Here is a 25,538-nt window from a genome sequence, read left to right as displayed (position 1 = left end):
GGTAATTTGTACTATAGATTACCTGTAAAGCTTGCACAGGCTCGAAAGCCATCAAGAACGTTGTTGACTACACAGGTTCTTGGACAGACAAAGGTATATCCTTTCATACCTATAAGGAGAGACAGAAACTAACGCTCGGAGTGACTCCAGCACATGGCTGTCGGGCGCATTTATGCTCTGACGTAGCCACAAACCAATAAAATCTGTCGATATCGGAACACCAGAAGGAATGCGCAATCAACATCAAATGGGTAATCTGTCGTATTGGGGAAGTGCGCATCCAACCTGCTACTACAGTTTAGCCTTCGGTTTCGCCATCATGCCATTGAGTTCTTCCACAAAACGCTCACTCATTACACTCCTCTCTATGCCCTTCTTACTTCCCCACTCCTCTTGTGTCTTCTTTTGCCAGTCCCAGAATCTAGCCATCTCCTTCCCTACCCACTTGCTGATGTGATCTGCACTCTCTTCCACTCGTTCCATGGGGATTAGGTGCCCAGCGTCCTGCAGCAGGATGCTGTCCACCCTACCTTCTGCTCTTCCACCACTCCCACCAACACCTGATCCTGTCTTCGCTAACTTCTCCTCAATGATAGCGTCGTTTGTCAAGAACGATGAGCTTCCGAAGACGTAAAACACCGACGGCCTCAGAGCAGGTAGCTGATTGAATACGATTGCGCTTTCACCCCTGTAGAAGGGCTCCTGCGGCCCTTCGTACGGCGTCAGATCTGCATGTGTTCTGCGATTGAGCTTCGGATTGCTGAGCGTAAAGTCAACAGAGTCTGGCTCCGTCTCGCCGCCACGGTTCCTGAAGTTCGGTCGCAAAAATGTCATGACTTCCTGATGCTTCGTAGTTGTAAGCGTTACTTCTCCCTTCTTCGCGTTGGGGAAGAGCTTAGTGGGAGCATCACGCAGACCGTGCTTGATCCATCGCTCTAATACTCGCGAGTCCCATGACTGGTAGAAATTGCTCTTCTTGAAGCTATTTGCTGCTTCAGTGCGGGAAGGCCAGAGATCGCGACGTTTTGAGGATGCGAATGCAGGGGAGATATTGCCTTTGGTTGAGACCTTTCCTTGAATGACAGGGTCGATGAGGACCAAAGACTCGAAAAGACGAGGGTGAAGTAAGGCAAGATTCGCAATTTGAGCACCGCCCATGGAGTGACCGACACCGATGATAGGACGTGGCATCTGGCTGGAGAAAGTGTTGACCATATGCAGAAGGTCGCGGCTATGGTCGAGCCATGACGGGTCATTGCCGAGCTTGTCCTCGTTGAGTATGCTGCTGTGGCCTTGGTGGACCACATCTGCCATCCAGATACTGCGGATCTTGAAGCCGGCGTCCTGGCTCCTTAGAAGAAGTTCATCCCAAAGTGGTTCGTAGAGTTCCTAAGACAGTCAGAACAACTTTTAAGCAATGTAGACGAACGCGGTGCGGCATTTCAAGGAGATCAGAGGTAGTTCGCCTCAATATGCCACCTTGCACAATTCTAAAATGGCTTACTTTCGGGAACGCATTGGCATGTGCTGCGATGATTGTAATATCTCCTTCTTCTGGATTCGGATTGTTGAGCGGGGTGTATTGCTTGATAGCTAGATGGAGCACATCATTCTCGTGCGTAGCAATGGCTCGAGGAAAGCTGCGGATATGCGACGCTTCTATCTCGTGCTCGACTATCTTGAAGTGCTGCGAAGACATTGTGGTATCGGCGTTGACCCTTGGATCTCACCTTGGGCAGCCTTGTCGATGGGAAGGTGCGACACGATCACAAAAAGGTGCGGACAGGTGATGATGGGTACAAAACGTTTGTAACGGGGAAGCGTAGCACTTCGAGAAAACGTTGGAGGTTTTCGCGACGGTCTCTGCAGATAACGTTTGTCGTTGCAGCTGAGGTGTCGTGACGAATTGCCGCCAATCCGGGGTAGCCCAAATGCCGAGGTCCAGAATGGCGCTATGTAGCGAGTGCAAGGCTGCAGGACCATCCGCGGGCCTTCATCGCACTTACTCGAAAAACTCTACACGGAGACGATTTGAAACGTCCGAAAGGATTGTTGATTCATTATGTCCGAGAAGAGATGTGTACAGTGGACATTTAAGCCATTCAGCCGAACAAGTATGTACAAAAGGGACTGAAAACGTCCAGTTATGGATCAAAACATGGCTTTGGACATCAGCTTGGGTGGGTGGTAGCATTAATCGCAGCACAAGATGTGGAGAGCAAGAGGCCAATTACATGAATACGCCCATCAGGCCCATGCGAGCCCTTGAGTTCAGCAGGATCCACGCTCTTGAAAGTGCCGTTGGGATAGCCAGGTGCCTGACTGTCATGGGTTGCCGGACGCCTTGATGGTTGGACACGAGTCACCTGAGCAGGAACCTTGCCGACGGCGGCGATATTTTTCTTGAGAGCCGAGGAAGAGCTGCGAAAATTGAAACCAACTTCACCATTGTTTTACGCTGTGGTGCGCTCCACGGTCAGCTCGCCCAGGCTGTCGTGGTAGATGGAGCCCTTTTTCACGTTGGAGGAAGCCATCGAGTTGCGCACGATGTGTTTTGCGGGCGATTTCTCTGCACTACCGAAATTAAACCTGTTAGCATCACCGTTGAAGTCGGAGAACCCTCATCGGTCGAAGCCATTGCCATGAGCATGAACTTCCTCCAGTGCTACCGGGGTCTGGACGTGCACAGTCAAGACTATCGTCGACGTTGCCCCATAGCCTGGCATAACGCAAGACATTGCCCTCGCCCTCGCCTGACTTATAGATAAAGTCGTTTGCACTCTCGCCGTCCTTGCAGAGATCACGGGTGCGGTACGCTTCGAAGTGGAAGACTGTACTGTTGGAGAATGTACCCTTAAGCTGGAAGCCTGTCTCGACTACTCGGAAACTAGGGGGAAAGGGCATACCTTATAGCACCTGCCCGAAGAAGCACGGTGTCTCCGGCGGCAGCAGCGTTTACAGCTGACTGAACTGAAATCGTAGAAGCGCATCCGGTACTTGTGCCAGTAGGAGAGACATAGATGTTGTTGGCCAACGAGGAGCTAGTGAAGGTCGCAAGGGCCACAGAACGAAAGCCCTAGATATGGTGTTGGATGAAATAGCGATGGATATCTATGGTAGCATGAATGAGAATGAGCCGATGGCTGGACAGAAAAAAAGTAAGGGACACCATAGTCTTATTCGAAATGCCTTATACTTTCAGCATGTTTTATGACCTGCACATCTTTGTCAGGTGTAGTGAACTCACGACGGTACCATGGCCGCAGACTTGCTCACACCCCATCAACGAAGCCGGTCTGGATAAATTTATGAGATTTCCACCACTTTAGTACTGGAGATCATTGGCATCCGCTCTAAAAAGGTTGTCGGCTCGCAATAAGTCTTTGGATGGAACTCCTTCCATTCCGCGAGAGGAGACACGATATGTTGCTGGGAGCGACCTGGCCAGCTCAGGTATATCGATAAAGAATGATTCCATGTCGAACGTTCGTCACAGCACGACATAGCACGCAGGCAATGTCAGTCCCTCGAAGGTCTGTGCGAAGAGTCGATGAATCTGGAGCCTTCGGGAAGCCGTTGGGCTGTGGCTTCCCACGCCCAGGACGATGGTATTCGTTGCGCACTTTATTTGTGAGTTCTTTGCGATGATCGGATATCGGAATCCAAAACCTGAGAGACATGGCCGCCAGTGAAGAAGAAAGTGGGGCATTGTCACGTGGAGCGCGGTCGCGTACGCGCTTTCCTTGGACGCGCCGCATCAGACCGAACAACAACGACGCGCCTTGCGCACACGGAACACACGCCCCACGGCTGCCCGTCATGGACGACACAACGATGCAGGACGATTCCAAGGGGCTTTTCAGAGACTCAAGCTTCACGATCATACCTAACGGCTTGTCCGAGAACCGCATCAAACAGGTTAGTGCAACGCGTGCCAATGTGCCATGACATACTCACATAGTCCGAAGCTGCAAAACGACATTTCCGCCGCAAATGGCACGATCATACCATTCGACGCCGCCAAGGGTCGTATTGATCGACTCGAAGAAATCCACTACATCATATCTGGAACGTCCGACTTCCCTGATTACTACCGCGCGCTCGACCTTATGAAACACGTTGTGAAGCCGGCATGGATTGACCAATCTTTGAAAGGGAACAAGACGAAGAATCCTCGCACATTCAGTCCTGATCCCGCGCTTTTCATGAGCGATGTCATCATATGCTGCGCGAATCTGCCGACTGGAGACAAGGAGGCTATACAGGGCGGAGTGCTGGCAATGGGAGGGCAGTTCACAGAGCAGCTTTCCAAGACAGTGACACACTTGATCTCGCTAGATCTCGACGATAACCGATGTCAGCTGGCTATCAGTAAGCGGCTGAGTCTTACGATTGTGCTGCCACACTGGTTCGATGACTGCCTCAAAGTCGGTCGAAGAATCTCAGAACGACCGTACACATTGCCAGATCCAGATGTATTGAACGTTAAACTCAGCACCGTCCCTGCAGCACGGACGAGTCAACAAATACGCGATGCCACTACACCAGACCCGCTGAACGAACCCATCCCTCAGACACCGTCAGCACAATCTGAAGCACCGCGTGCGATAAAGGCGTTTTTGGGGAAGAAAGTCATGTTGGGCGAGGACCTGGACCTTAACAGCAGGCTGAGGGGCGTCATAACTGGTATGATAAGAAACGGTGGCGGGGGAGTGACAGAGAAGGTCAAAGATGCCGACATCTACGTTTGCGCCTATCGAGACGGGGACGACTATGTCAAAGCTTCGCAAGAGGGGAAGGATGTGGGCAACCTCAGCTGGCTGTATTACCTAATAACGCACAATACCTGGACGAACCCAATGCGGCGGCTGATGCACTATCCCAGACCGCGCAATGGTATTCCCGGATTTGAGGACTTCAAGATTAGCATATCCAGCTACACTGGCGAAGCTCGTGTCTATTTGGAGAATCTTGTCCGCGCCACCGGTGCTGAGTTCACAAAGACGTTCAAGCAGGACAACACACATCTCGTCGCGGCGCACAAAAACAGTGAGAAATGCGATGCTGCACAGGAGTGGGCTGTGAACATTGTCAACCATCTCTGGCTGGAGGACAGCTACGCGAGGTGCAAGCTCATGCCCATATCGGATAACCGCTACACCTACTTCCCTTCGCGAACGAACCTCGGAGAGATCCTGGGTCAGACCGAAATCGATCGCGATGCTACCGAGAAGATGTCCTTCTCCGCAGCGCGCAAACCCGCGAAGCCAGCCAAGGCGCCAGCAGCGCCTCCGGCTGACTCGATCGCCCAGAGTGTGCCTTTAAGTAGGACAGCTAGTGACTCGGTCGCCCGCAGCTCTCCAGCAGCAGTAAAGATCAAAATGACAAAGACGATAGATGCTGCTCAGACACCAGCACGGAACCAGGATGGGAAAGAGAACCAGACTCCTGGGAGTCGAGGCGCCAAGGACCGAGCACTATCCAAGCTTCATAACGCTGCGGGTGACATAGCAGCCTTCGAAAAGGAGATGAAGCGGAAAGGCGGTGTTATACATGGTGGAAAACGAAGAGCAGAAGACGAGGTGGAGGATCGGACGAAGAAAGCGAAAGGCGGGCGAGACTCCGTGTCTAGTAAACGATCGGTAGACGAGCTCGAGCAGGAAGGCGAGACCGAAGACGAGGCGACAGAGGCACCGGCGAAAAACAAGAGAGTCAAGAAGGATAAACTTGAGCCCATCAAGTTCCGCATGCTGGTATCGAAAGATGAGCGATGGGCTGGCAACATGGACAAGGAGTCCAAAGACAAAGCGCGGTTACGAGAGCTTGGTCTTTTCATTACAGAAGACTTCAAGAAAGTTGATATCCTCTGCGCACCGAACGTTGTACGTACCAAGAAGTTCGTTGCAGCGATGGCTTGCGGGCCAGCTCTAGTTGGATCATCATATCTGGACCTTGCACTGAAGAACAATAAACTTCCACCACCGGAGAAGCACCCGATGGACGGTCGCGAATTTGAGAAAGAGCATGGCTTCAAGATGGCCGACGCTATCGAACGCGCCTTGCAGAACAAGCATCGTCTCTTCCGCGACTGGACGATCTTCTGTACGGAAAAGGTGCCGGGTGGTTTTGAAACGTACAAAGATATCATCGAGGCCAATGGCGGCAAGTGCTCGCTATGGAAGGGTCGTACCACCAACATCACAGCGACGAAACGGTTTGTCAACGCCACCACTGGCGAGGAGAGTCAGAACCAGAAAGAAGATGAGGGCGACGTCTTGTACCTCATATCCGACGCTAACAGCAAGGAGTTCACAAATTGGGTCAAATTCCGCGAGCTGGCGAAGAGGCACGATATGACTCCGAGGATTGTGAAGACCGAGTGGCTGCTCATTAATGCTATGGCGCAGTACGTGCATTGGAAGCCGGAATGGGAGTTGACCGAGGAGGTAGTCAAGGCAGCGAAGTCATGAATGCATCTTTGAGCCTTTGCTAATAGCGAGCAGAGAGACAGGCGTTCAGGCACAGGCATTGGGTTCGGGACAGCGTACAAGCGGTTTTTTGGACCAATGAGCAGCCAGCGATATTTGAGGATTCTGGAAGGAGGACATTGATGTGTTCGTATTGATAGTTGTATCGACGCTGATAACAGCCTCGCGATGCAGATGCAAATATAATCCATCGCTCTTTCCCGGGTATTCCCAACCTAAACGCCGTGCTCCAGCAGATGTCCGACCTTCTCTTCAAAAGAACACGCTCGTCATTCCTCTCTAGAAAAACTTCACACCCTCGCCCTCGCCCCCACTGCTGAAGATCTGTGCCTTCCCCCTCTTAACACAAACCCCCAAACTCGTCCTCAGCAAATCCATATCCATCCCCGCAAATTCCTCGCGTGTACTCGCCTCTCCCTCCACAATCTCATACAGCGTAAGCACCACGCCCTTCTGCCCCGTCCGATCGACCCAATCCTCCAACTGCTGTGCCCACTCCTCCGGTCTGCGCCAGTAGACCCACACGCGCCCGCCCTCGCCCTCATCAACAGCTTTCTTCTTGGAGCCAGAGGATATGAATTCCGCGCGCTGCCCGCCCTCGGGGGATGCCATCCATGTCAGGATTGCTTTGGCGTCGCGCAGCGAGAGTTGCCGGGAGAGTGTTGTGTTGTGGAAGAGGGGCGTAGAGAGCGCGTCGATGAGCGAGAGCGAGAAGTTGCGGTGGTGTCGGCAGTAAGATTGGATGAATGTTGACCAGGATTGGAGTTGGGAGGAGCGCGTTGTGGCGACGGGTTGGAGGGTGAAGAAGGGCGGGAAGGAGTAGTGCGGTGGGAATTGGAATGTTGAGGTCTCTGTGATTGTTGCCATGTTGGCTGTTGTTCTTGAGCGAGAGGTGTGGATGTCGGAAGTGTTGAAGATGCGGGATGGTGGGGTGCAGCGCGGAGCTTGTGTGTGGGGCTTGGAGCTCTCAGCCTCATGATTGTATGAGCGTCTTCTGGGGAAGAAGCCGCTCCTGACTTCGCCTGAAACCTCACGATGCAAGATATGGGCTCTTTGTGAAGGGAAATCGGACGGAAGAAAGTCTATATTTTCCTGGTGTAACGGTATATCCAATATGCAGGAGCGCGTCTATCACATGCAAATCGTCATCATATCAACATTTACTGGCCCTGTTCAGCAGCTTGTAACTCAGCCTCAACCTCGGCCACGACGATCTTGCGCACGCCTTGCCAGCCTTCTGACTTCTTGGCATGGCTGACTCTCCTGGGCTTGTCCTCAAGCCCCTTGAACTCAACGGGTAGGACCTTCTCCTGGAAGTACTCTTTCTGCTCTGGAAGCGCCAACTCGACAGCGTTTGCGAACTTGGCAGGGTGCGCTGTCGCGAGTGCGATGTGGTGTGTGGAAGGAGGCTTTGCGACCTCGGCGGAGCGAAGAGCCGCGGCGATACCGATGGCGGAGTGAGGATCAAGAACGTAGCTCTTCGACGGGCCGGCATTGAAGACGTACTTGATGGTCTCGACAGTCTCCTCGTCGCTGACACGGTACGAAGCGAAGTCGGACTGAGCCTTCTGGAGGATCTGCGAATCGACCGCGAAACCGCCGTTGGTCTTGAGGTCGTTCAGCCATTGGCGGACGTGATCGCCGGCCTGGCTGCGTCGCTGCTGAATAGCATCTGATGATGTGCTATATACGTCGTAGGCGAGGAACCAGAGCAAACGCTCGAAGTTAGACGAAACAAGGATGTCCATAGCCGGGCTGAGAGTCTCCTTGACACCGTCTTCGTGCGCCTTGACGCCGTCTTCGACCAGACCGCCCTCAGCTTGCTTGCCGTGTACTTTGTGCTTTTCGTACCTTCCAGACTCCCAGAAGCGGGGGAGGATATCGTTCTCATTTGTCGCAATGACTAGCTTCTCGGCGGGCAGACCCATGCGCTTTGCGAAGTATCCGGCGAGGATGTCACCGAAGTTGCCCGTGGGCACGACGAAGCGGACGGTGGATGCGGGCAGGAAAGAATCTGACTTTATGAGGGTGAAGTAGGCGTGGAAGTAGTATGTGATCTGGGCAAGGATGCGCGCCCAGTTGATGGAGTTGACAGCAGCGAGGCGGTGAGTCTTGTTGATCTCGGGGTCAGCGAACAAAGCCTTGACAAAGTCCTGCGCGAATGTTAGCTGGGTCTTCCAAAGCGTGTAGATCTGGACGTACCTGGCAGTCGTCGAATGTGCCGTCGACAGCCAAGTTGTGGACATTGGCGTCGAGGACAGTAGTCATTTGAGCCTCCTGGACAGGGCTGACCTTGCCCTCAGGGTGCATGATGAAAACGGAGACATCCTTCTTGCCGCGCAGACCGTAGATGGCAGCTGAGCCGGTGTCACCACTTGTTGCGCCAATGACTGTCAGGTGTTCCCTGTCGCGGCCTGACTTGTTCTGATTCCTGCGCACTAGGAAGTATTCGAAGAGATTTCCCAGAAACTGGAGAGCAACATCCTTGAAGGCAAACGTAGGGCCGTGGAACAGCTCGAGCAGGTGAATGTTCTTCTCGTTGTCGAGTGTGACGATCGGCGTGACGTCCTTGGCGCGGAATGTGGAATAGCTGCGGTGGATGATGTCTTTCAGGTCGGCGGTGGGGATCTCGGAGGCGGAGATGTAGCGGGAGAAGATCTCATATGCAAGACCCTCAAAGGACAGGTTCTGCCACTTGGACGCCCAGTCGTCGGGAAGGGTAGGGATCTCTTCGGGGATGAAGAGACCGCCGTCGGAGGCAAGACCCTTGAGCACGACTTCCTCGAAAGAGAACTGATGTTGTCAGTACGAGTCGTCGAGGAAAGCCGAATGCGCCGGCGCGCTCACATCGTAGGACCCTCCGCGGGTACTCAGGTAGCGCTGCGATGCTGTATGTGTTGACATACTGGCGATTGGTGTATAAAAACGTGACGTAACAGTACAAAGAATATATGAGGCTGATGACGCTGTCAGAGCATCAATAGCAGAGGATGTGTAGTGATCAAATCCCCGTGGGGTTCTCGAAGAAAAGTTGTTGGTGAGCTCCGGAATCGCACTGACTCAAGAACTTGGTCTTGACCTCTGAAAGCGGCAAATAAGAGCACGCAGCCGGGTAGACCCATACATTGGACTGCATTTGGGGATGCTATCTATTGTTAGATCCAAGTCGCAAGTCAAACATTCCTCAAATGCCTCCAGTTACTCCTCGGTACTGCCTCTGCGAGAGTACCCCGCGGTCTTGCGCGTAGTTGCTGGAACGACGACTTCGGCGCTACGAGTCGTAGGAGCTCGCAAGTCGCAGAGCCTCATCCCGTATCATGTGCATTTCGACATGTTGCATAAAAAATGCATAACATTGCAGATCTAAGTAAATACCTCCCAGTTCACTTCACCGATGTCATGATGCCCCGCAGCCTCGCGCCCCACTCACTGCGATATTCCTGCAGTTGCGGCTTCGGCCGCTTTGACCATGCGCCGGTAATTCTTCGGCCGGCGAAACGTTTCTGCCGTGCCGAGCATGCCTATAAGAATCCGCCCGCCCGCGCAGCCTCTTCTCTTCTTCATGTTCGACGAGTATGTCATTTCCCAACCTATATTGTTGTTTGATCACTACTAACCCCTAGCAGTACTTCATAGAATCATTTCTATAGAAATCGTCCTCTTCTGAGCTTCCTACAGAAGCCACAGATTCTCCAACCTGGTTGATGACTTTCAGTCTCTTTGTCCCGGAGTGAGGCCTTATTGCATTTGCTTCGGCGAGTGTGGCGATGATCTTCAGCCAACTGGCTGCGTACTTCGGTCGCGCTAGACGGCAGGACGCAGATGACAATCTGACAGGCCTTCACTTTTTCATTGACGCTTCTGGCTTGCTGGTCGCTTGAGGAAGAAGATTCTAACACGCCTCGCACGCAAAGGGCACGAACTCTGATTCCAACCTTGACTGCACGCAACATCACTGGTAGACTCAGCAAGATGTTCGTCACAGGTCATGACCTAGACGCTCTGCATGAAGACTACAATGCGTGGGCCTGTTAGGCTTTCGGCTGCTGGCGGCGCAACTTAAACGCTGTTGTCTTGGCTGTAGCAGGTGGTAGCTATGAGTGTGATGACGATACTTCCCTTCCTGAGTCGATATAGACTGCTGCTCATTTTCTACACCCAGTATTATTCGACATTAATTCCTAATGTTCGGTTGCCTATAGGAAATTCTGGGCAGGGTCTACGTGACCCTAGGTTCTCACGATTTCACAAGAACACATGGCGTCCTTTGGTACAGCACGGTTCCTGCTTTCACTTCATCAACCTTTGCACGCCCTACTTAAGTCGCAGTGCTGCACTTCTCACAGTACCACGGAAGGCATCCGCTCCAAACCTGGAGTCCGTGGCCAGCAGACAGACACACCCAGGTGCCACCGAGGCAAAGAGCTCATCCAACATGGCCTGCATTTCACCAGAATACAACGCACACACTATGCATACACGGACTGCGACTGCTCCTGCATCGGTCAACTCCCGCTTCGAGTCTCTACCGCGCGAACTCCGCGATATCGTATACCATGAGCTATGGAGATTCACACCCAAGGTCAGCGCTAAGTACAAGGGCATAGACATGCAGCTACTACTCCGATCAAACGCAACGGATCAAGCTTCAAGCCGACCAGCCTCTCAAGCCTTACCCCTACCCGTCTGGCTGCGCACACGCAAGTCGATCCTTCACGAAGGACTGGCGGAGTTACAGCACTCGTCTTCGTGGACCGTGGGACCGTGAGACCGCAGCACGCAGAACAGCTACCAAGCCGATTCCCGACAACAGGGATGAGCATCTTGGATCCTACCGCGGCTGGCGTACTGACCATCTGGACGAACGGCGTGCGATGGAGGAGTCCAGGCGCCACGTTCACTCTCGACGAGGACCTCGACATACAATACATCGCTGTGCTCGCGCGGCGCTTAGATGTCTCCAACACAGTCCATACTCTCCGACTGAAAACTGAGCTACGGCTATGTTGAGTTACTTGCTTCACGACGCGTTGCGAGTTGGGCTGGAGCCTCGACTTGAAGCACCTGGAGGAGTGCGTGACCAGGCTGGAGGTGTTCGAGGTCGAGATGCGGTTCTTCATGCTCCCGTTTGCAGAGCCTGCCACCGACTGGTCCACATGCAGATCTTCGTTTGTGGCGGAGATCGAGAGAGTGGGGAGGCTTTGGGTTGGAGAGAGGGGCGCTTCGTCGACTGAGATTACCCCAGGACCGGAGGGGCTGTATGAGACTGTCTTGTACGCTTTCCGTGCTACCAATGGATGAGCACGTTGACGCCGTGGGTTGGACGTTTGTGGACGTTTGAGACACCACATATCATCTGATATATTGCCGCATGGGGCAGTGTCCTTCGGGTCTATTGACCTTACTTTTCACACACCAATTGTATGTATCCACGAATCCGATGTCACACAGTACTCTTCCAATCAGTGACATGCACCAAGCAAATTATCTGCGACTAAGCGTGTCATGAGATATTTGAAAACGATAGACCGGAGCCAAACAAAACCACAATTTCATTGCATCCGTTTCCCTCCCTGTTCATCAAAAGCCACTCTTGCCAGGCACTATCTTGTAGCACTCTCCCTTCTTCCCAAACATATCCTGCAGGTCCCTAACGATGGCATCCGGCCTCTCCCAAGCAGCGAAATGCCCTCCCTTGTCATTCGTGCTTTCGAGCACAATGTGACCTGCGGTCGATTAGCACGAGAACAAAATTGTGCCCAGTATGCTGGATTCAGATACTCACCGAGAGTCTTGCCCCAGATCCTCGGTATCACTGATAACTCCTTCGGGAAGTGCGCGAGACCCAGCTTCACCTTACCGACCCATTGGCTCGCACGATCTCTGTTGGGCACCTGCTCTGTCGCATTGTGCTGCGCCTCGTAGTAGATCCTGACATGTGCGTTGGGCCCACTCGTGCTGAACCAGTAGATGCTGATCCACGTCAATATCTCGTCGTCGGTCCACGGATAGTCATCCGTCCAATCGTGCAGCTTCTCGTAGATCCAAGCCAGCAGCGCAACAGGACTATCCGCAAACGCATACGACAGCGTCTGCGGCTTCGTCGCCTGCAAAATGCGATACGCCTGCCCCTGATCGATGAACCAGTCGGAGCGCTCGATGCCCCTCTGTTCTGCCTCGGTGTACGGCGTCAACGCATGCTGCAGCGCCAGCGCAGGCTGAGACGCGAGGCTCGGTGGCTGCGCTCTAATCATGTTGATATGGCTTGCCAGGACGTGGTCTGGGTACAACACGCCCATGACGCGGGTGATGTAGAATCCCCAGTCTCCGCCTTGCGTCACGTAATTGTGGTAGCCCAAGTGCAGCATCAGGCGGTGACACGTCTCTGCGTACTGCGAGAGTGCGAACCCGGGCTTTGTGACGCGACTGCTGAAGCCGAAATTTGGGAGCGAAGGGGCGATGATGTGGAATGCGGGACCACCGTCTTTTTCGCCTTGCTCGAGGAGTGGGAGCATTTTGGTGACCTCTAAGAATGAGCCTGGCCAGCCGTGGACGAACAGCAATGGGATCGCATTTGGGTTCGAGTTCTTCTTCCAGAGAAAGTGCAGATCGATAGGATCGAAGTTGTCCACCTTGATGCTTTGGCGATAGTTGGGTAGTTCGTTTAGCTTGGCTTCGACGTCGCGCCACGAGAACTTGGTCTCCCAGTGTTTGGCGAGACGTTTAACATCTGCCAAAGGAGAGCCGTAGGGCCATTGTGTTGGTGCATCGAGCTCGTCTGGAAAGTCGGCGTCTGCGAGCTTTCGCTTCAGCTTCTCGATCGCGGCATCTGGGACGGATATGGTGTAGAGTTGAGGCGAAGCCATCGTGAAGTACACAGGGCTTGCTTTGGTAACTAGAGTTCACAAAGCTTGGTTACAATTGAGGGCTGGTATTTATGGTGCTCTACTTGGATTTGTAAGCCTCGCCCTATGGTAATCGGAAAGTCGTCTGAGCCAGTCGTTGCTTGCCGGAGGAAGATTCTTCCCCGCGTTTACGCATTAACATCGACATCATTATTACCTTCATTCTCTACAATCCGAAAAGAAACCCGACCAAAAGACACCTTGATGTCTATGCTATGGTCATCAAGTCAAGTGTGCAGCCGGTGGATGGTCAAAGTATTCGCACAACGGAGGTAAATAATTACTTCATCGTATATCTTCAATGTAGTAATACACGTAACAAGAATCAAAGGCGCAGCTCACCGCACCTCCAAGCACCACCCGCCCGCTTACTTTAGCAATCTAAAATACCATGCATGCAGAACCTAAAAGTATTTCGGCCACCATCCAGTAACGCCTCGTTGCGCTTGCAAACAGTAATCCAGACTGCGCAGAACAAAGCTCTGAAACATCAAAAAAACTCCGAATGGAAGACGAGAAAGCTAACATGCTATCCGCTCACTTGGCCGGGTGAGGTAGTCCATGTCCAAATCCATGCTCACCAACCGGCGCCAAACGATGCCTGTCAGGCGAAGGACTGCTCTTCTTGACCGGCGGACTCAGGATTTGGGGGCTCGCATCCGGATTCAAGCTCTTGATCGGCGGGAAAATAGGCGTCTCACTCATCTCGTGGCTGCTCATTGGCCTTGCACCATCGTGCTTGAGTGGTGCAGGGATGGCGTCAGGCAATATTTGCGCTGGCATCTGCGAAGGCGATGGAGCGATACGGACAGGCGCGGGCGCGGGCGCGGGCGACGACATGTGTGGCATCGGCGCTGGCGAGCTGTGTTTGATGGGCGAGAAGGAGGGGCGTTGTGCGGAGCTGGGCGGAAAGGAAGAGTGGGGGCTGTTGAAGTTGTACACCACCGGAAGGCCATTTGCTGGGCGGGGAGAGTTCGCAGGCGAGTGCTTTACCGGCGAACCTGCAGGCCCAGCAGCTGTACCCGGTCGGCTGAAGCTCTGGCTGAAGCTTTGATTGAAGGTCTGAGCGACAGGCGTATGCTGTGATGGCCCGAATGGATTGGGTAGACCGAACGAACTACCATTCTGTTGAGGAAGGGGCATTCGTATGCTCTTAAATGGACTTGTGGGCGCCGGCGGAAGGTTGAAAGGCGGTGGGGACGAACCGAGACCGTGTGATCGGAATGAGCTTTCTGCGGGCCGCGACGATGAGGCTGGACGCTGTCGAATGGGGGATGAGTTGAGATCCGGTAGACGAGACGACGACCCGTAAGCAGCTTCTGAGTTTTGGATGCCAGGAGGACCAAGAGCCTGACCACGCGGAGACAGGCTGGGTCCATCTACCCAAGGCTGTGCAGGTTGGAAGTGAGGTTGTTGAGTCTGTGCCGGACCGTGCCGAGGCGCAGGTATTGAGACAGAGTCGAGACGGCGTGTCAAGCCTAGAGATCCTTCACCGTTTGGTTGCGAAGCTGGCGATGCCGATGTCAGTCGCAACTTAAGCGGTGGCAATTTGGGCTGGCTGGCTTCCTCCTCTTTGCGCTTGCAAGAAGTGCAGATAAACTCGAATTTGGAATCCTCAACATCCTCTTCCGAGATACCATGGCACTTGACATGCTGCCAGACGTTGCACGTCTCGCATGAGACTTGAGGCGAATTGTCGTTAAGATTCGACCCATAGACACCGCACTTCTCGCAGTCAAAGAACCAGTCTTCTTCCTCGTTGAGCCTCTTGAGATCCGCTTCGTGCTGCTTCATCATGGCCTTGAGATGTCTCTCGGATAGGCGAGCATTGTTGGAAGCCAGCTTCTGCTCGTTCTCTTGGAGTTTGCGGAGCTCCTCTTCCTTGAGAATCTTTGCGGTCTCGCGCTCGCGTAGTCGCTGCTCTCGTGTCATTCGGCGGGAGTCGTGCGCCTGCGCCGTATTAGCTCTAATACATTAGCCCAGCCGTATTGACTTACCTCTTCAAACTTCTTCTGCTTCGCTTGCTCGGCTTTGGCCCTAGCAAGCTCTTCCCGCCTCCTGCGTTCCGCAGCTTCGACCTCTTCGACCTCCTTCTGCTTCTCGACCCTGGCTGAGATGCGAGACGACCGTTTCGCCGTGGCGAGTTTCTGAAGGTTCTCGAGTTCCTTGGCTTTGCGAGCTTGTTTCCGTTCCTGCTCTTCAGCTAGCCCTTCCAGTACTGGTATTACATCCTCTTCAATGCGCTTGTAAAGTGTCTTCTCATTGAGGTCACGGCTTTTGCGTATGCTGCTGAGGTAGTCGCGGTAGTCCTCCAGTGTGATGCAGAGGCATTCCCACTTCATGCCACCAAACCCATCGTCTTCGACCACTTCAGGCTCTTGAACGGCCACAGCATTCTCCTCTTCCTCGAGCTCCTCTTCAGACTCCGGGGATGATTGTTTTTGGCGCTTGCTGGTGCGGGTCCCTCGTGGCTTCGCCTTTGGCTTGGACTTGGCTTTGGCTTTGGCTTTCTGTGGAGGGGCGGGCGGGGCAGGTTCGGTTCGGCGATACATGCGATTGTCGTCCAGGACGAAGAGGGCTCTTTCTTCCTTGTCCCAGCCGGTTGGCTCCATGCGCTGAGATGCTCGATTAGCCATTGCGCACTATGTGCGATTTGATTGCTCGGGCTTACCCATAGTGCTTGCTCGCTATCTGGAGCTGCTAGCCTCTCCCGTATCGAGTTGGGGTTGTTCAACGTCCATGTTGAGAGCTGTTGCAGCACGCGGATCTTGGTGCAGACGTCGAAGTCGTCAAACCTGTTGGGGTCCTCTTCTTCACCGAAGGGATTGCGCTCGGGCGCTTTGGCGACAAACTGGCGGCGCGCGTATTCGTCGAAGATGGCTGGTCTAGGCTGGGTCAGACGTGCACATGTGGAGGGTATGTGGGCTGCATACGTTAGGCCCTTGTGCGACGACACATGCTTCAAAAGCGCCAGCCCGAGCTGTGCAAGCTTTTCTGACGGCCCGGGCTTTAGGCACTCGGACTCCAGCTCCTGCATCGTAATCAGTGTTTGTTCCATCAGAATCAGGTCCGGCGCATCGACAGAAGTGTCTGGCGCAAAGCAGGCATACCTCGATGTCCAAGTCTTTGTCAATCTTTACTGCGTCGCCGAACAGAGAGATGTACTGTGCGAGGTTTGCGAACTGCCACATATTACGCAGCTTTTGTAGCGTGCTCGGTGTCTCGACGGGCTCCTCCACCTCCATGTCGCTCGCGGCGCGCTTGCGGGCAGGCATCGTGGTGGAGCGTGCCGTGGGCGACGCGTGTGGAGAGCGCGTATCGGGCGCAAGCGGTGGCAAGGGCCGCAACTGGGGTGTTGTGGATGGTGTCGAAGATATGTTGAGCCCAAAAATGGCACGTGAACAGGGGGTGTGCGGCGATGTGGTGGGCGTGAAAGGCGTGCAGTGGTGTACATAGGAAGGCGCGTCGTGGAATCTGCGGAGCCCAAACTCGGTAATAGCCTGAAGCGGCAAGCGCGGACTCTCGGAATCTCCCTGCCTTACGAAGTAACGTCACGGTCGGCGGCAGATCGCCATCACAATGGTCACTTTTCGCACAGACTCGCTGCTCTAATAATGGAGGGTCCTGGGTCGTCGCGGCTATCTTGCACCGAGCCGCCAGATGGCTGGGAGCTTGCAGACCACCGTCCTGCGTGGAACCCACGGAAACATGGTTTCGTCATGGTCAATGGAGAGACAGAGAACAGCGGGCTAAGCTACGCGAGACGGTGGAGCTGAAAGGCCTCCAAGGCTGTGATGGACTGATGGACAGGTCCGCCGTAGCCTGGGCAAGGCTGTCAAAGCGTGCTGGAGGTGTGGCTGAAACACGTGCAGCTGCCCAGCCGAGATCCGTGAGAAGAGCATCGGCCCCAACGAGGAACGGTGGGAGGCTGAGCTGCACCGGCGCTCGTGTCACCACGAACAGAGCAGCATGTGCTCCACGGTGCGTCATTGTATACGTGGACGTACCGCGAATACGTCGGCTGCTTCGACATCTTGCTGTGTTCCAGCGGCTCCAAGTCCAGGGTGACAGCTGTGAGCGTTGAGCTAAACACGTTCCACGCAAGCCCTCGCGGGATAGCCTTTATTTAGCACTCGCGACCCTGTGCCCGGGTGTCCACACCGAGCTGGCATAAGCCGGACTCCCGCATCCGCATCGTTCTTCGCATTTCTCCTTCTAACAGACCTCCACACCTAATACACGCACCTACAGACCTTCCGGGGATCTGCGCATACCCACGCCGTCGTCGTCCCAGCACTGCTACCGCCGCCACGCTCGCTGTTCCGCCATTCATCATCTTCATGTGCATGCGACAGTGTTTGCAGCTGAAGAGCGCACAGATGCACATTTGAGAGCTGCGCACCCGCCCCCGAAGCTCTAATGTCCTACCCCGACCCCGACCACAATCACCGCCGAAGCCAGACGCGTCAATCGATACCGCTGCAGGACCTAAATCGCCCGCCGGACGAGGATGCCGCGCCCGCGCCGTACCAGCACCGCCGCACCCTGAGTGACCGAGGGCGCAACCTGCTCAGGCAGACGGGAGGCCTGGCGACGGGCCAGCAGAGGTCGCCAGAGTATGCGCCCATAGCTGAAGTGTCGCCAAGCCCGACGCGGCGGCCTCAGCTGGATACGAGCGCCGCAGCTGGGCGTGGTGGAATACGGAGGGTCGAGGACGATGGAGCAGACTCGCCTATAGACGCAGGCGCGTTCCAGTCCGCCATAGGATTTGGTATGGACATGAACTTCCAGGGGGACACGTCACCGCCGCTGTCGCCTATAGTACGAACACCGGGGTCCACAAAGGATTACAGCCCGTACAACCGCGATCTTTATGCGCAAAGAGGGCCGTCTGAGGACCATGGCTACTTTGCTTCTGTGGACATGGACGACGATACGGCACGCTTGACAGACACCCGGCACCTGCAACCTATTAGTGGCGCTGCAAACAACACATCACCTGGTTCCGTAGATCGCTCAAGCTTCCAGAGCGTGCAGTTCCTGAGCCCTGGCGGCACATCACCAGGAGGGAGGTACAGTGGCGATGTTGCCCAGGCGGAAAGTGCGACAGGTCTGAGTCCAGCGCGAAGCAGGGCCCGTTCGCTCTCTCCCGGCAACTTGGGGTCGCCGCTGGCTCGCGCCGGAACCATCGTCCGGAACATGTCTCAGCGTGTTGTCAACGTCGGCAACGACTCAGAAATTGCTGAGCTCCATATTCAGAGGAAGTCCACCCTGCATCAATCGCACATGCATCGACCTCCTTCGTTGACTGCATTGCCTACATACATGGCCGATGGCCCTTCATCACCAGGGCCAACGACCCCAATCGAGAAACCGCCGACACCTATTGTACGCTCTCGCAGGTCGAGTGCGCAATGGCATAGGCCGGCAAACCCGTTCCGTGGCAAGAGTCTGGGCATCTTCCCTGCCGACAGTTCAATACGGATGAAGTTGAGCGATGTTCTTGTGAATCCTGTCACTGAACCAATTCTTCTTGTCCTCATCGTCGTACAGACTGTTCTGCTGGCTGTCGATGCTAGGAGCAAGGCAGAATACGAACCTGGCCATGTTAAGGAGTTGGACAAGTTCTCGATCATTGACTGGGTCCTGCTTGGCTTGTTCATCGTATACACTATCGAAGCCATCATTCGAATCATTGTCTCTGGATTCATCATCAACCCGGTCGAGTACAGTACCATCAACAGACAAGTGGGCCTGCGAGAGGCTGTTGTCATCAAAGCCAACCAGTTATTCGGTGGTCCTCAACGACAGCCATCCCAGAGAAGAGGTGGTACCAACACCGATTCGACCCTGGGTGGCCCTCAGCAGCCCTCGGTGCTCCGGACCTTCACGACTGCTCAGATGCATCCTGATCTTGGACCGAGCGACCCACGTGAACGGCAACGTGTTCGCTTGGCACATCGAGCTTATTTGAGGCATTCCTTCAACCGAACTGATTTTGTGGCGGTAGTCTCATTTTGGATCGCTTTCGTATTGGGTGCGCTCCACATCAAGAATACTCGGGTCATTTTGGTATTTCAAATGTTGAGCTGTCTACGTATCATTCGACTTCTGAACCTGACAAGTGGTACTTCGGTGAGTTTCGGTTCACTTTGATGCATTTCACTACTGACTTGAATGCAGGTCATCCTGAGAAGTTTGAAGAAAGCAGCGCCCCTTTTGCTGAATGTAGCGTTCTTGATTGGTTTCTTCTGGTTACTGTTCGCAATCGTTGGAGTCCAGAGTTTCAAGTCTAGTCTCCGAAGAAACTGTGTCTGGACCGACCCAGATGACCCAACTCAAACATTCACCAACTCAGGTCAGTTCTGTGGTGGGCAATTAGTCAACCAATCGGGGACCCTTGTCTCACAGGGCTATCAAGCCGCTCCAGGAAGGCCCGCCGGTCCTGAGACGGGCAAAGGCTTCTTGTGTCCGGTGAACTCCATTTGTGTCGAGGACGACAATCCCTTCAACGGCACCCAAAATTTCGACAACGTCCTGCAGTCTTTGGAGCTGGTCTTCGTCGTCATGTCATCGAATACCTGGTCTGATCTGCTCTACACCGTGGCAGATACGGACTATCTTGTCAGCTCTCTTTTCTTCATCGTGGGCATCCTTGTTCTCAGTCTGTGGCTCATATCGCTCCTCATTGCCGTCATCACCTCGACGTTTCAGATCATCCGTGAAGAGAGCAAGACGAGCGCTTTCACTGGCGAACAAATCGATGGAGACGCGGAGAAAGACCAAGCTAACCAGCGCGTCAGCAGTCTGAAGCGTATGTACGACAAGACATCTGGAGTATGGGTCCTCATCATCTCCTTCGGTCTCGTTGCTCAGATGATGAAAAGCGCTAGCATGAGCGATTTTCGGCGCGATTTCATCGACGTGACCGAGATCATTGTCACTCTTGTGCTACTTGTAGAGATTATCGTTCGGTTCATCGTAGACTGGCGGCATTTCTTCAGGAGCAGGCGCAACATCGCTGATTTCATGATTGCAATCATCACCACCGTCATTCAGATCCCGGCGGTTAAGGAAGCTCATGACGGGCGAGCCTATGCATGGCTGAGCATTTTTCAGATCATGCGAGTCTACCGCGTTGTCCTGGCTGTTCCCGTCACGCGAGATCTCATTGTAAGTTTTTCTGTCTTTCCTGTCAACATTGCTAACGCCCTCCCGGATGATCGTATTTGGCAATGTCAGCGGTCTACTCAATTTGATCGTCTTCGTGTTCCTCCTCACCTTCCTTGCATCAATCTTCGCATCTCAGCTCTTTCGAGGCGAAATACCCGAGGAAGCTGACGGCGAAACGATTCGGGTACCATTCAACGACATCTGGAACTCGTTCATCGGTATGTACATCATCTTCTCCAGTGAAAACTGGACAGAGATCATGTACACCGTGACGGGCTACCAGAAGGATTTCGGTACCGCCTGGATCGGAGCCTCGTTCTGCATTCTCTGGTTCATCTTCGCCAATTGTGAGTATTGTCCGACTCTTGTGGGCACAGCTAATGCGGTCCAGTCATCGTCTTGAATATGTTCATTGCTGTCATTCAAGAAAATTTTGATGTATCGGAAGACGAGAAACGACTTCAGCAGGTCAAGGCCTTCCTCCAACAGAAAGAGGACGGGCTGAATTCGTCATACGGGTGAGTGAACAACAGACAAATGCTTAGGCACTAGCTAATTCCAAAAGCAACTTGTCGCTTTCGTCCATATTCAAGCTCGGCCACGCCAATCGCAGGGATCCGCTTGATTACGGCTCTGCCGCAGCTGAGATGCTACTCAAGGATGCTGTCGTGCGCGACTTCCTTGACGAAGGCGATGAGGCTGCATCGCCCCACGAAGAGGAACCTCGACCCGGCATTCGCCCATCGAAGACGATTGTTGGTTCGGGTGCCATGTCCACTTTCTGGCAACGGCTTTTGCGCAGGACAGTCCACAGAGAGCCAAACCCCTTCTATGCTCCTCTCGACTATGGTCGCGCATACGAAGATGTTGATCCAAGGAAGATGGCCAAGGAAGTGGTATCAGCTACAGAGAGGCGTAAGAAGGCTCAACGAGAGTACTTGCGAAATCACCCTGAGTACAACGTCTCGTTGTTCCTGTTCAGACCTAGCAATCCCATCCGGAGGCTCTGTCAGCGAGTTGTGGGACCCGGTCGTGGCGGCGATCGCATTGAGGGGTTAGCCCCCTCGGTCCCAATCTGGTATGCGTTCTCGGCATTTGTATACGCTGCGATCATCGCCATGGTGCTGCTGGCCTGTATCACTACGCCCCTGTATCAGCGCGAATACTTCACGACCCACGAATTCAGTGTCAGGAACTGGTTCGTTTGGACCGATATGGGCTTCGCCATTCTATTCACTTTCGAAGCGCTCGTCAAAGTAATCGCTGATGGCTTCTTCTGGACGCCCAATGCCTACTTCCGTGGCTCATGGGGCTTCATCGATGGTGTTGTGTTGGTCACACTGTGGGTCAATGTCGCCACATCGCTACTGAACGAGGGACAAATCACGAGAACGGTCGGTGCGTTCAAGGCTCTCCGGGCGCTTCGACTACTCAACGTCAGCGACAGCACCCGCGATCACTTCCATTCACTTATAGTGCGGGGATGGTGGAAGCTCTTCTCGGTAGGTTTGCACCGTTGTCGCGATGTTGCTTTGCTAACTCGTACAGGCTGCATTCGTGTCTCTCAGCCTGCTGATCCCGTTCGCCATTTACGGACTGAATCTCTTCATTGGACAATTTCAGACCTGTAACGACGATGACTTCGGCTCCACCAACCTGAAAGATTGCGTCGGAGAGTACAACAGCTCGCCATTCGACTGGGACGTTCTCGCACCGCGCCAAGCTGCCAATCCGTACTTCGACTTCGACAACTTTGGCAACTCACTGTTCATTCTCTTCCAGATTGTATCTCAGGAAGGCTGGACAGACGTATTATTCGCAAGTATGGCTATAACCGGTATCAACACCCAGCCCGAGGACTTCAACCGCAGGGGCAATGGCGTGTTCTTCATCATCTTTAACTTGCTCGGTGCGGTCTTTGTTCTGACGCTCTTCATCTCTGTATTCATGCGCAACTACACGGAACAAACTGGAGTAGCTTTCCTTACCACAGACCAACGTTCTTGGCTGGAATTGCGCAAGCTACTTCGACAAGTCTCACCCTCGAAGCGCCCTTCTTCCACAAGACAGCGTGAGTCTTGGGAAGAATGGTGTTATCATCGCGCTGTTCGCAAGACTGGCAACTGGCAACGTTTCATCACTGGAGTGCTGCTCCTTCATCTGCTTCTGCTTTGTTTGGAATGGTATCCAGGCTACGGAGCATGGGACCACACAAGAGGTAAGATGACCGTTCCCTACTGCTCGAACCTCGCTGACGACTCTGCAGACTACATCTTCCTCGCGCTGACTTGTGTGTTCATTTCCAATGTGGTCATTCGCATTATTGGTCTCACATGGCACCGTTTTCGCAGAGGCTCCTGGGATGTTTATTCCATTTTCTCCGTCTCCGGTACATTTGTGACTTCCATTCTAATCCTTGCCAAGCGCGAGGAGAGAGTGTTCATTCAACTGCACAAGCTGTTTTTGGTGTCCATCGCGCTCATGCTCATTCCTCGCAACAACCAGCTCGACCAGCTCTTCAAGACCGCAGCGGCAAGTCTGGCGGCAATCGCGAACTTGCTTGCTACATGGTTTGTTCTATTCCTTGTCTACTCTATCGCCCTCACACAAACGTTCGGTCTCACCCGATTTGGTGCGAACGAGACTGCCAACCAGAACTTTCGAACAGTGCCCAAAGCACTCATCTTCCTATTCTCCATGAGTATGGGTGAGGGCTGGAACGAGCTCATGGAAGACTACGCCAACGTCGATAAGCCATACTGCACAGAAGGCGAACTGTACTTCGAAAGCGACTGTGGTAGTCCTGAGTGGGCGCGAGCGCTCTTCATCAGCTGGAATATCCTCAGCATGTACATTTTTGTCAACCTTTTCGTGTCGTTAATCTACGAAAGTTTTAGTTACGTCTACCAGCGGAGCAGTGGGCTATCTGTCATCAGCCGCGAAGAGGTCAGACGATTCAAGCAAGCCTGGGCTGAGTTCGATCCTAACGGGACCGGCTATATCTCAAGGGACGTCTTTCCGAGACTTTTGGGTGTAAGTAGACCTGGCGCCTCGCAGCAACACTACGCTGACACTTGCAGGAACTTTCTGGAGTTTTTGAGATGCGAATTTACGATGGTGACTTCACCGTTGGCAGACTGATCGAAGAGTGTGCGACAACATCGCGTCGTGCATCGAATCTCAACCTCGGAGGGCGCGAGCAATCACCTGATATCGACATTGACAAACTCAACCGCTGCCTTGCACAACTCCCCGTTCTGGAGATACGTCGCAGGAGGGCGCGCATGAACACTTTTTATGAGGAGGTGCTTGTGTCGAGTGATCCAGACAGAGGTATTCAGTTCAGTTCTTTGCTAATGATCTTGGCACATCACAAGGTCATCAACGACAACAAGAGCTTGAGGTACGTTGATGGCTACGCACTTGCAGATTATGATGTACTGACGTTTGAAGACTTGAAGAATTCTTGCGACGCAGAGCTCGCTTGCAGCGTGTGGAAGAAGCTGTCAGACGCAATGTCGTTGTTGGTTTCTTCGACACTCTGTACTGGGCTCGCCGCTTCCGCCGCGCGATGGAGCAAAAGAAGCAGGGCCGTATGGCAACCATGCCAACGTTCAACGTGCCCGAGATTTTCGTCGACGACGAAGACATCACAGACGCACAGCGTGGAGAGCAATCTCGCGCAGGATCCCCATTGTTCTCGCCGGCAGATCTGCACGCAGGTGACCGACTATCTGGAGGCAGTGTCCGTTCGATTCCAAGCCTGGACACATCGATGCGCAGTCGGTCGAACTCGATCCAAATGACGCCGACCGGCTCGCCTACACGAGGAGGTCCGCTATCACCGGCATCTCCCCGAGGATCAGCATCACCCTTCTCGCCACCTGCTGATGCCGACTGGCATTTTGCATCAGCTCTATCACTCAGTCGACCGCCCAGCCCACTCGACGAGCAACTTGCACCAACAGACACCCGCAGCAGGGCCAACAGCGCTGTCAGCGCAGCAGACGTCCTGGAGGTTCTGGACAGCTCTGCGTGGGGTGAGAGTATCCGTAGAAGCTTCACCACGCGACGACCTGGGCAGTGATCGCATACGCGTACATGCCAGGTACATGCCAGGTATTGGCCACCTGCATGAACAACGACCGTGAGTGGCGATCGCGATCGGAGACCATACAGTTTTCTGACACTCTATACGAAGCGTGACGGACGAGCTCGGCAGCGTCCGGTCGATCTTTCCCACGCAAATGACAATCTTTGCGCATTGGAGCGGAGCGTGACACCCTTCTGAACCCGCACAAAATCTCGATGCCAATCTTTACACATCCAGGAACAGCATGGCAAATGTCCATCGGAACCCCAAAGCCATTCTCAGAATAGGTGTTGGCAACAGGGGTGGCTGGTACGAAGGACGTTGCATAAATGTTTGGAATGGCCTAGAAGAGTAATACCTGCCCGGCATAAACCCAGCACATAGAAGGTACGCTACAGCACGCTGACGTGATGCACATTAAAGGATAGACTAGAGTTTTGTACGTTTGTATTTGGCATTACGGACGAGGTGGGGCATAATGATGGAGATGATGATGGTCAGCGATGGACGGGCGACCTGAATCAGCACAGCATAGCGGCGGCGTCTGGTATAGCGATTTTTCCTCCTCTTGACTCATTGCATAGCGAATATCGAGACCGTTTCCTTGCGCGGAGACTGCACTCGCGGTGTGTGATGTATGCTGTTGCGCTCCACAGCCATCGCACCTTCTTTACAGACTTCGGACGACCATCACTCGACCACTCATCCGCAACGCCCACCAAGGCCTCAGATTCGGTACCCCTCAATTCTTCACACAAACTTGCGTATCGCAAACGATGCAAGAACAAATGTCCGATGGCCACGCAGCCATGTCCGGCCCATGCTGAAACACTGGTGCATCTCCAGACAGCCGCGGCGCACGCCATTGCCCGTTCCAGA

The 25,538-nt window shown here is 53.8% G+C and overlaps 9 protein-coding genes across 9 annotated transcripts; 3 read left to right on the top strand and 6 right to left on the bottom strand.

Annotated features, from left to right (window-relative positions):
- Nucleotides 1-239: 239 nt before the first annotated feature.
- On the bottom strand, nucleotides 240-1,874 carry M421DRAFT_425310 (alpha/beta-hydrolase). The gene is made up of 2 exons (XM_033594046.1): nucleotides 1,505-1,874; nucleotides 240-1,389 (listed from the first exon to the last, which is right to left on the bottom strand). The coding sequence occupies exons 1-2, from the start codon at nucleotides 1,697-1,699 to the stop codon at nucleotides 292-294; spliced, it is 1,293 nt and encodes a 430-aa protein (XP_033444223.1). The 5' UTR covers nucleotides 1,700-1,874; the 3' UTR covers nucleotides 240-291.
- Nucleotides 1,875-2,453: 579 nt separating this feature from the next.
- M421DRAFT_9259 (polysaccharide lyase family 9 protein) lies at nucleotides 2,454-2,904 on the bottom strand (the record flags this gene model as incomplete). Its single annotated transcript, XM_033598048.1, has 2 exons — nucleotides 2,454-2,569; nucleotides 2,670-2,904. 2 exons carry the CDS (start codon nucleotides 2,902-2,904, stop codon nucleotides 2,454-2,456), a joined length of 351 nt encoding a protein of 116 aa, XP_033444222.1.
- Nucleotides 2,905-3,819: 915 nt separating this feature from the next.
- Nucleotides 3,820-6,470, top strand: M421DRAFT_73971 (BRCT domain-containing protein; the record flags this gene model as incomplete). The annotated part of the gene is made up of 2 exons (XM_033596995.1): nucleotides 3,820-3,918; nucleotides 3,969-6,470. The coding sequence occupies 2 exons, from the start codon at nucleotides 3,820-3,822 to the stop codon at nucleotides 6,468-6,470; spliced, it is 2,601 nt and encodes an 866-aa protein (XP_033444221.1).
- Nucleotides 6,471-6,590: 120 nt separating this feature from the next.
- On the bottom strand, nucleotides 6,591-7,483 carry M421DRAFT_425309 (ESCRT-II complex, vps25 subunit). The gene has a single exon (XM_033594045.1). It carries the CDS (start codon nucleotides 7,353-7,355, stop codon nucleotides 6,768-6,770), a length of 588 nt encoding a protein of 195 aa, XP_033444220.1. The 5' UTR covers nucleotides 7,356-7,483; the 3' UTR covers nucleotides 6,591-6,767.
- Nucleotides 7,484-7,554: 71 nt separating this feature from the next.
- M421DRAFT_425308 (threonine synthase) lies at nucleotides 7,555-9,535 on the bottom strand. Its single transcript, XM_033594044.1, has 3 exons — nucleotides 9,336-9,535; nucleotides 8,691-9,281; nucleotides 7,555-8,641 (listed from the first exon to the last, which is right to left on the bottom strand). Exons 1-3 carry the CDS (start codon nucleotides 9,390-9,392, stop codon nucleotides 7,649-7,651), a joined length of 1,641 nt encoding a protein of 546 aa, XP_033444219.1. The 5' UTR covers nucleotides 9,393-9,535; the 3' UTR covers nucleotides 7,555-7,648.
- A 1,309-nt stretch (nucleotides 9,536-10,844) lies between these two features.
- On the top strand, nucleotides 10,845-11,508 carry M421DRAFT_425307 (uncharacterized protein). Its single transcript, XM_033594043.1, has one exon. It carries the CDS (start codon nucleotides 10,924-10,926, stop codon nucleotides 11,254-11,256), a length of 333 nt encoding a protein of 110 aa, XP_033444218.1. The 5' UTR covers nucleotides 10,845-10,923; the 3' UTR covers nucleotides 11,257-11,508.
- Nucleotides 11,509-11,854: 346 nt separating this feature from the next.
- M421DRAFT_425306 (alpha/beta-hydrolase) lies at nucleotides 11,855-13,380 on the bottom strand. Its single transcript, XM_033594042.1, has 2 exons — nucleotides 12,274-13,380; nucleotides 11,855-12,214 (listed from the first exon to the last, which is right to left on the bottom strand). The coding sequence occupies exons 1-2, from the start codon at nucleotides 13,352-13,354 to the stop codon at nucleotides 12,069-12,071; spliced, it is 1,227 nt and encodes a 408-aa protein (XP_033444217.1). The 5' UTR covers nucleotides 13,355-13,380; the 3' UTR covers nucleotides 11,855-12,068.
- A 280-nt stretch (nucleotides 13,381-13,660) lies between these two features.
- On the bottom strand, nucleotides 13,661-16,910 carry M421DRAFT_425305 (uncharacterized protein). The gene is made up of 4 exons (XM_033594041.1): nucleotides 16,504-16,910; nucleotides 16,065-16,424; nucleotides 15,391-16,008; nucleotides 13,661-15,343 (listed from the first exon to the last, which is right to left on the bottom strand). The coding sequence occupies exons 1-4, from the start codon at nucleotides 16,666-16,668 to the stop codon at nucleotides 13,931-13,933; spliced, it is 2,556 nt and encodes an 851-aa protein (XP_033444216.1). The 5' UTR covers nucleotides 16,669-16,910; the 3' UTR covers nucleotides 13,661-13,930.
- A 902-nt stretch (nucleotides 16,911-17,812) lies between these two features.
- On the top strand, nucleotides 17,813-24,653 carry M421DRAFT_9253 (calcium-channel protein CCH1; the record flags this gene model as incomplete). Its single annotated transcript, XM_033598043.1, has 9 exons — nucleotides 17,813-19,528; nucleotides 19,577-20,566; nucleotides 20,703-20,913; nucleotides 20,958-21,084; nucleotides 21,132-22,068; nucleotides 22,115-22,784; nucleotides 22,833-23,599; nucleotides 23,647-23,969; nucleotides 24,020-24,653. The coding sequence occupies 9 exons, from the start codon at nucleotides 17,813-17,815 to the stop codon at nucleotides 24,651-24,653; spliced, it is 6,375 nt and encodes a 2,124-aa protein (XP_033444215.1).
- Between the last annotated feature and the right edge of the window lie 885 nt (nucleotides 24,654-25,538).

The sequence above is a fragment of the Didymella exigua genome (assembly GCF_010094145.1).
Source record: "Didymella exigua CBS 183.55 unplaced genomic scaffold M421scaffold_44, whole genome shotgun sequence".
NCBI classification, from domain to species: domain Eukaryota; kingdom Fungi; phylum Ascomycota; class Dothideomycetes; order Pleosporales; family Didymellaceae; genus Didymella; species Didymella exigua.
This window is presented reverse-complemented; position numbering and strand designations above follow the sequence as displayed.

Bases quoted from the DNA above. Each gene is read 5' to 3' on its own strand.
- M421DRAFT_425310 (XM_033594046.1), bottom strand. From the start codon at position 1,699: ATGTCTTCGCAGCACTTCAAGATAGTCGAGCACGAGATAGAAGCGTCG. The intron at 1,390-1,504 runs GTAAGCCATTTT...TGACTGTCTTAG, and splicing joins ATGCCAATGCGTTCCCGAAA to GAACTCTACGAACCACTTTG.
- M421DRAFT_425309 (XM_033594045.1), bottom strand. From the start codon at position 7,355: ATGGCAACAATCACAGAGACCTCAACATTCCAATTCCCACCGCACTAC.
- M421DRAFT_425308 (XM_033594044.1), bottom strand. From the start codon at position 9,392: ATGTCAACACATACAGCATCGCAGCGCTACCTGAGTACCCGCGGAGGG. The intron at 9,282-9,335 runs GTGAGCGCGCCG...TGACAACATCAG, and splicing joins CCCGCGGAGGGTCCTACGAT to TTCTCTTTCGAGGAAGTCGT. The intron at 8,642-8,690 runs GTACGTCCAGAT...ACATTCGCGCAG, and splicing joins GCACATTCGACGACTGCCAG to GACTTTGTCAAGGCTTTGTT.
- M421DRAFT_425307 (XM_033594043.1), top strand. From the start codon at position 10,924: ATGGCCTGCATTTCACCAGAATACAACGCACACACTATGCATACACGG.
- M421DRAFT_425306 (XM_033594042.1), bottom strand. From the start codon at position 13,354: ATGGCTTCGCCTCAACTCTACACCATATCCGTCCCAGATGCCGCGATC. The intron at 12,215-12,273 runs GTGAGTATCTGA...AATCGACCGCAG, and splicing joins GATCTGGGGCAAGACTCTCG to GTCACATTGTGCTCGAAAGC.
- M421DRAFT_425305 (XM_033594041.1), bottom strand. From the start codon at position 16,668: ATGCCTGCCCGCAAGCGCGCCGCGAGCGACATGGAGGTGGAGGAGCCC. The intron at 16,425-16,503 runs GTATGCCTGCTT...ATTACGATGCAG, and splicing joins ACAAAGACTTGGACATCGAG to GAGCTGGAGTCCGAGTGCCT. The intron at 16,009-16,064 runs GTAAGCCCGAGC...CGAGCATCTCAG, and splicing joins ATAGCGAGCAAGCACTATGG to CGCATGGAGCCAACCGGCTG.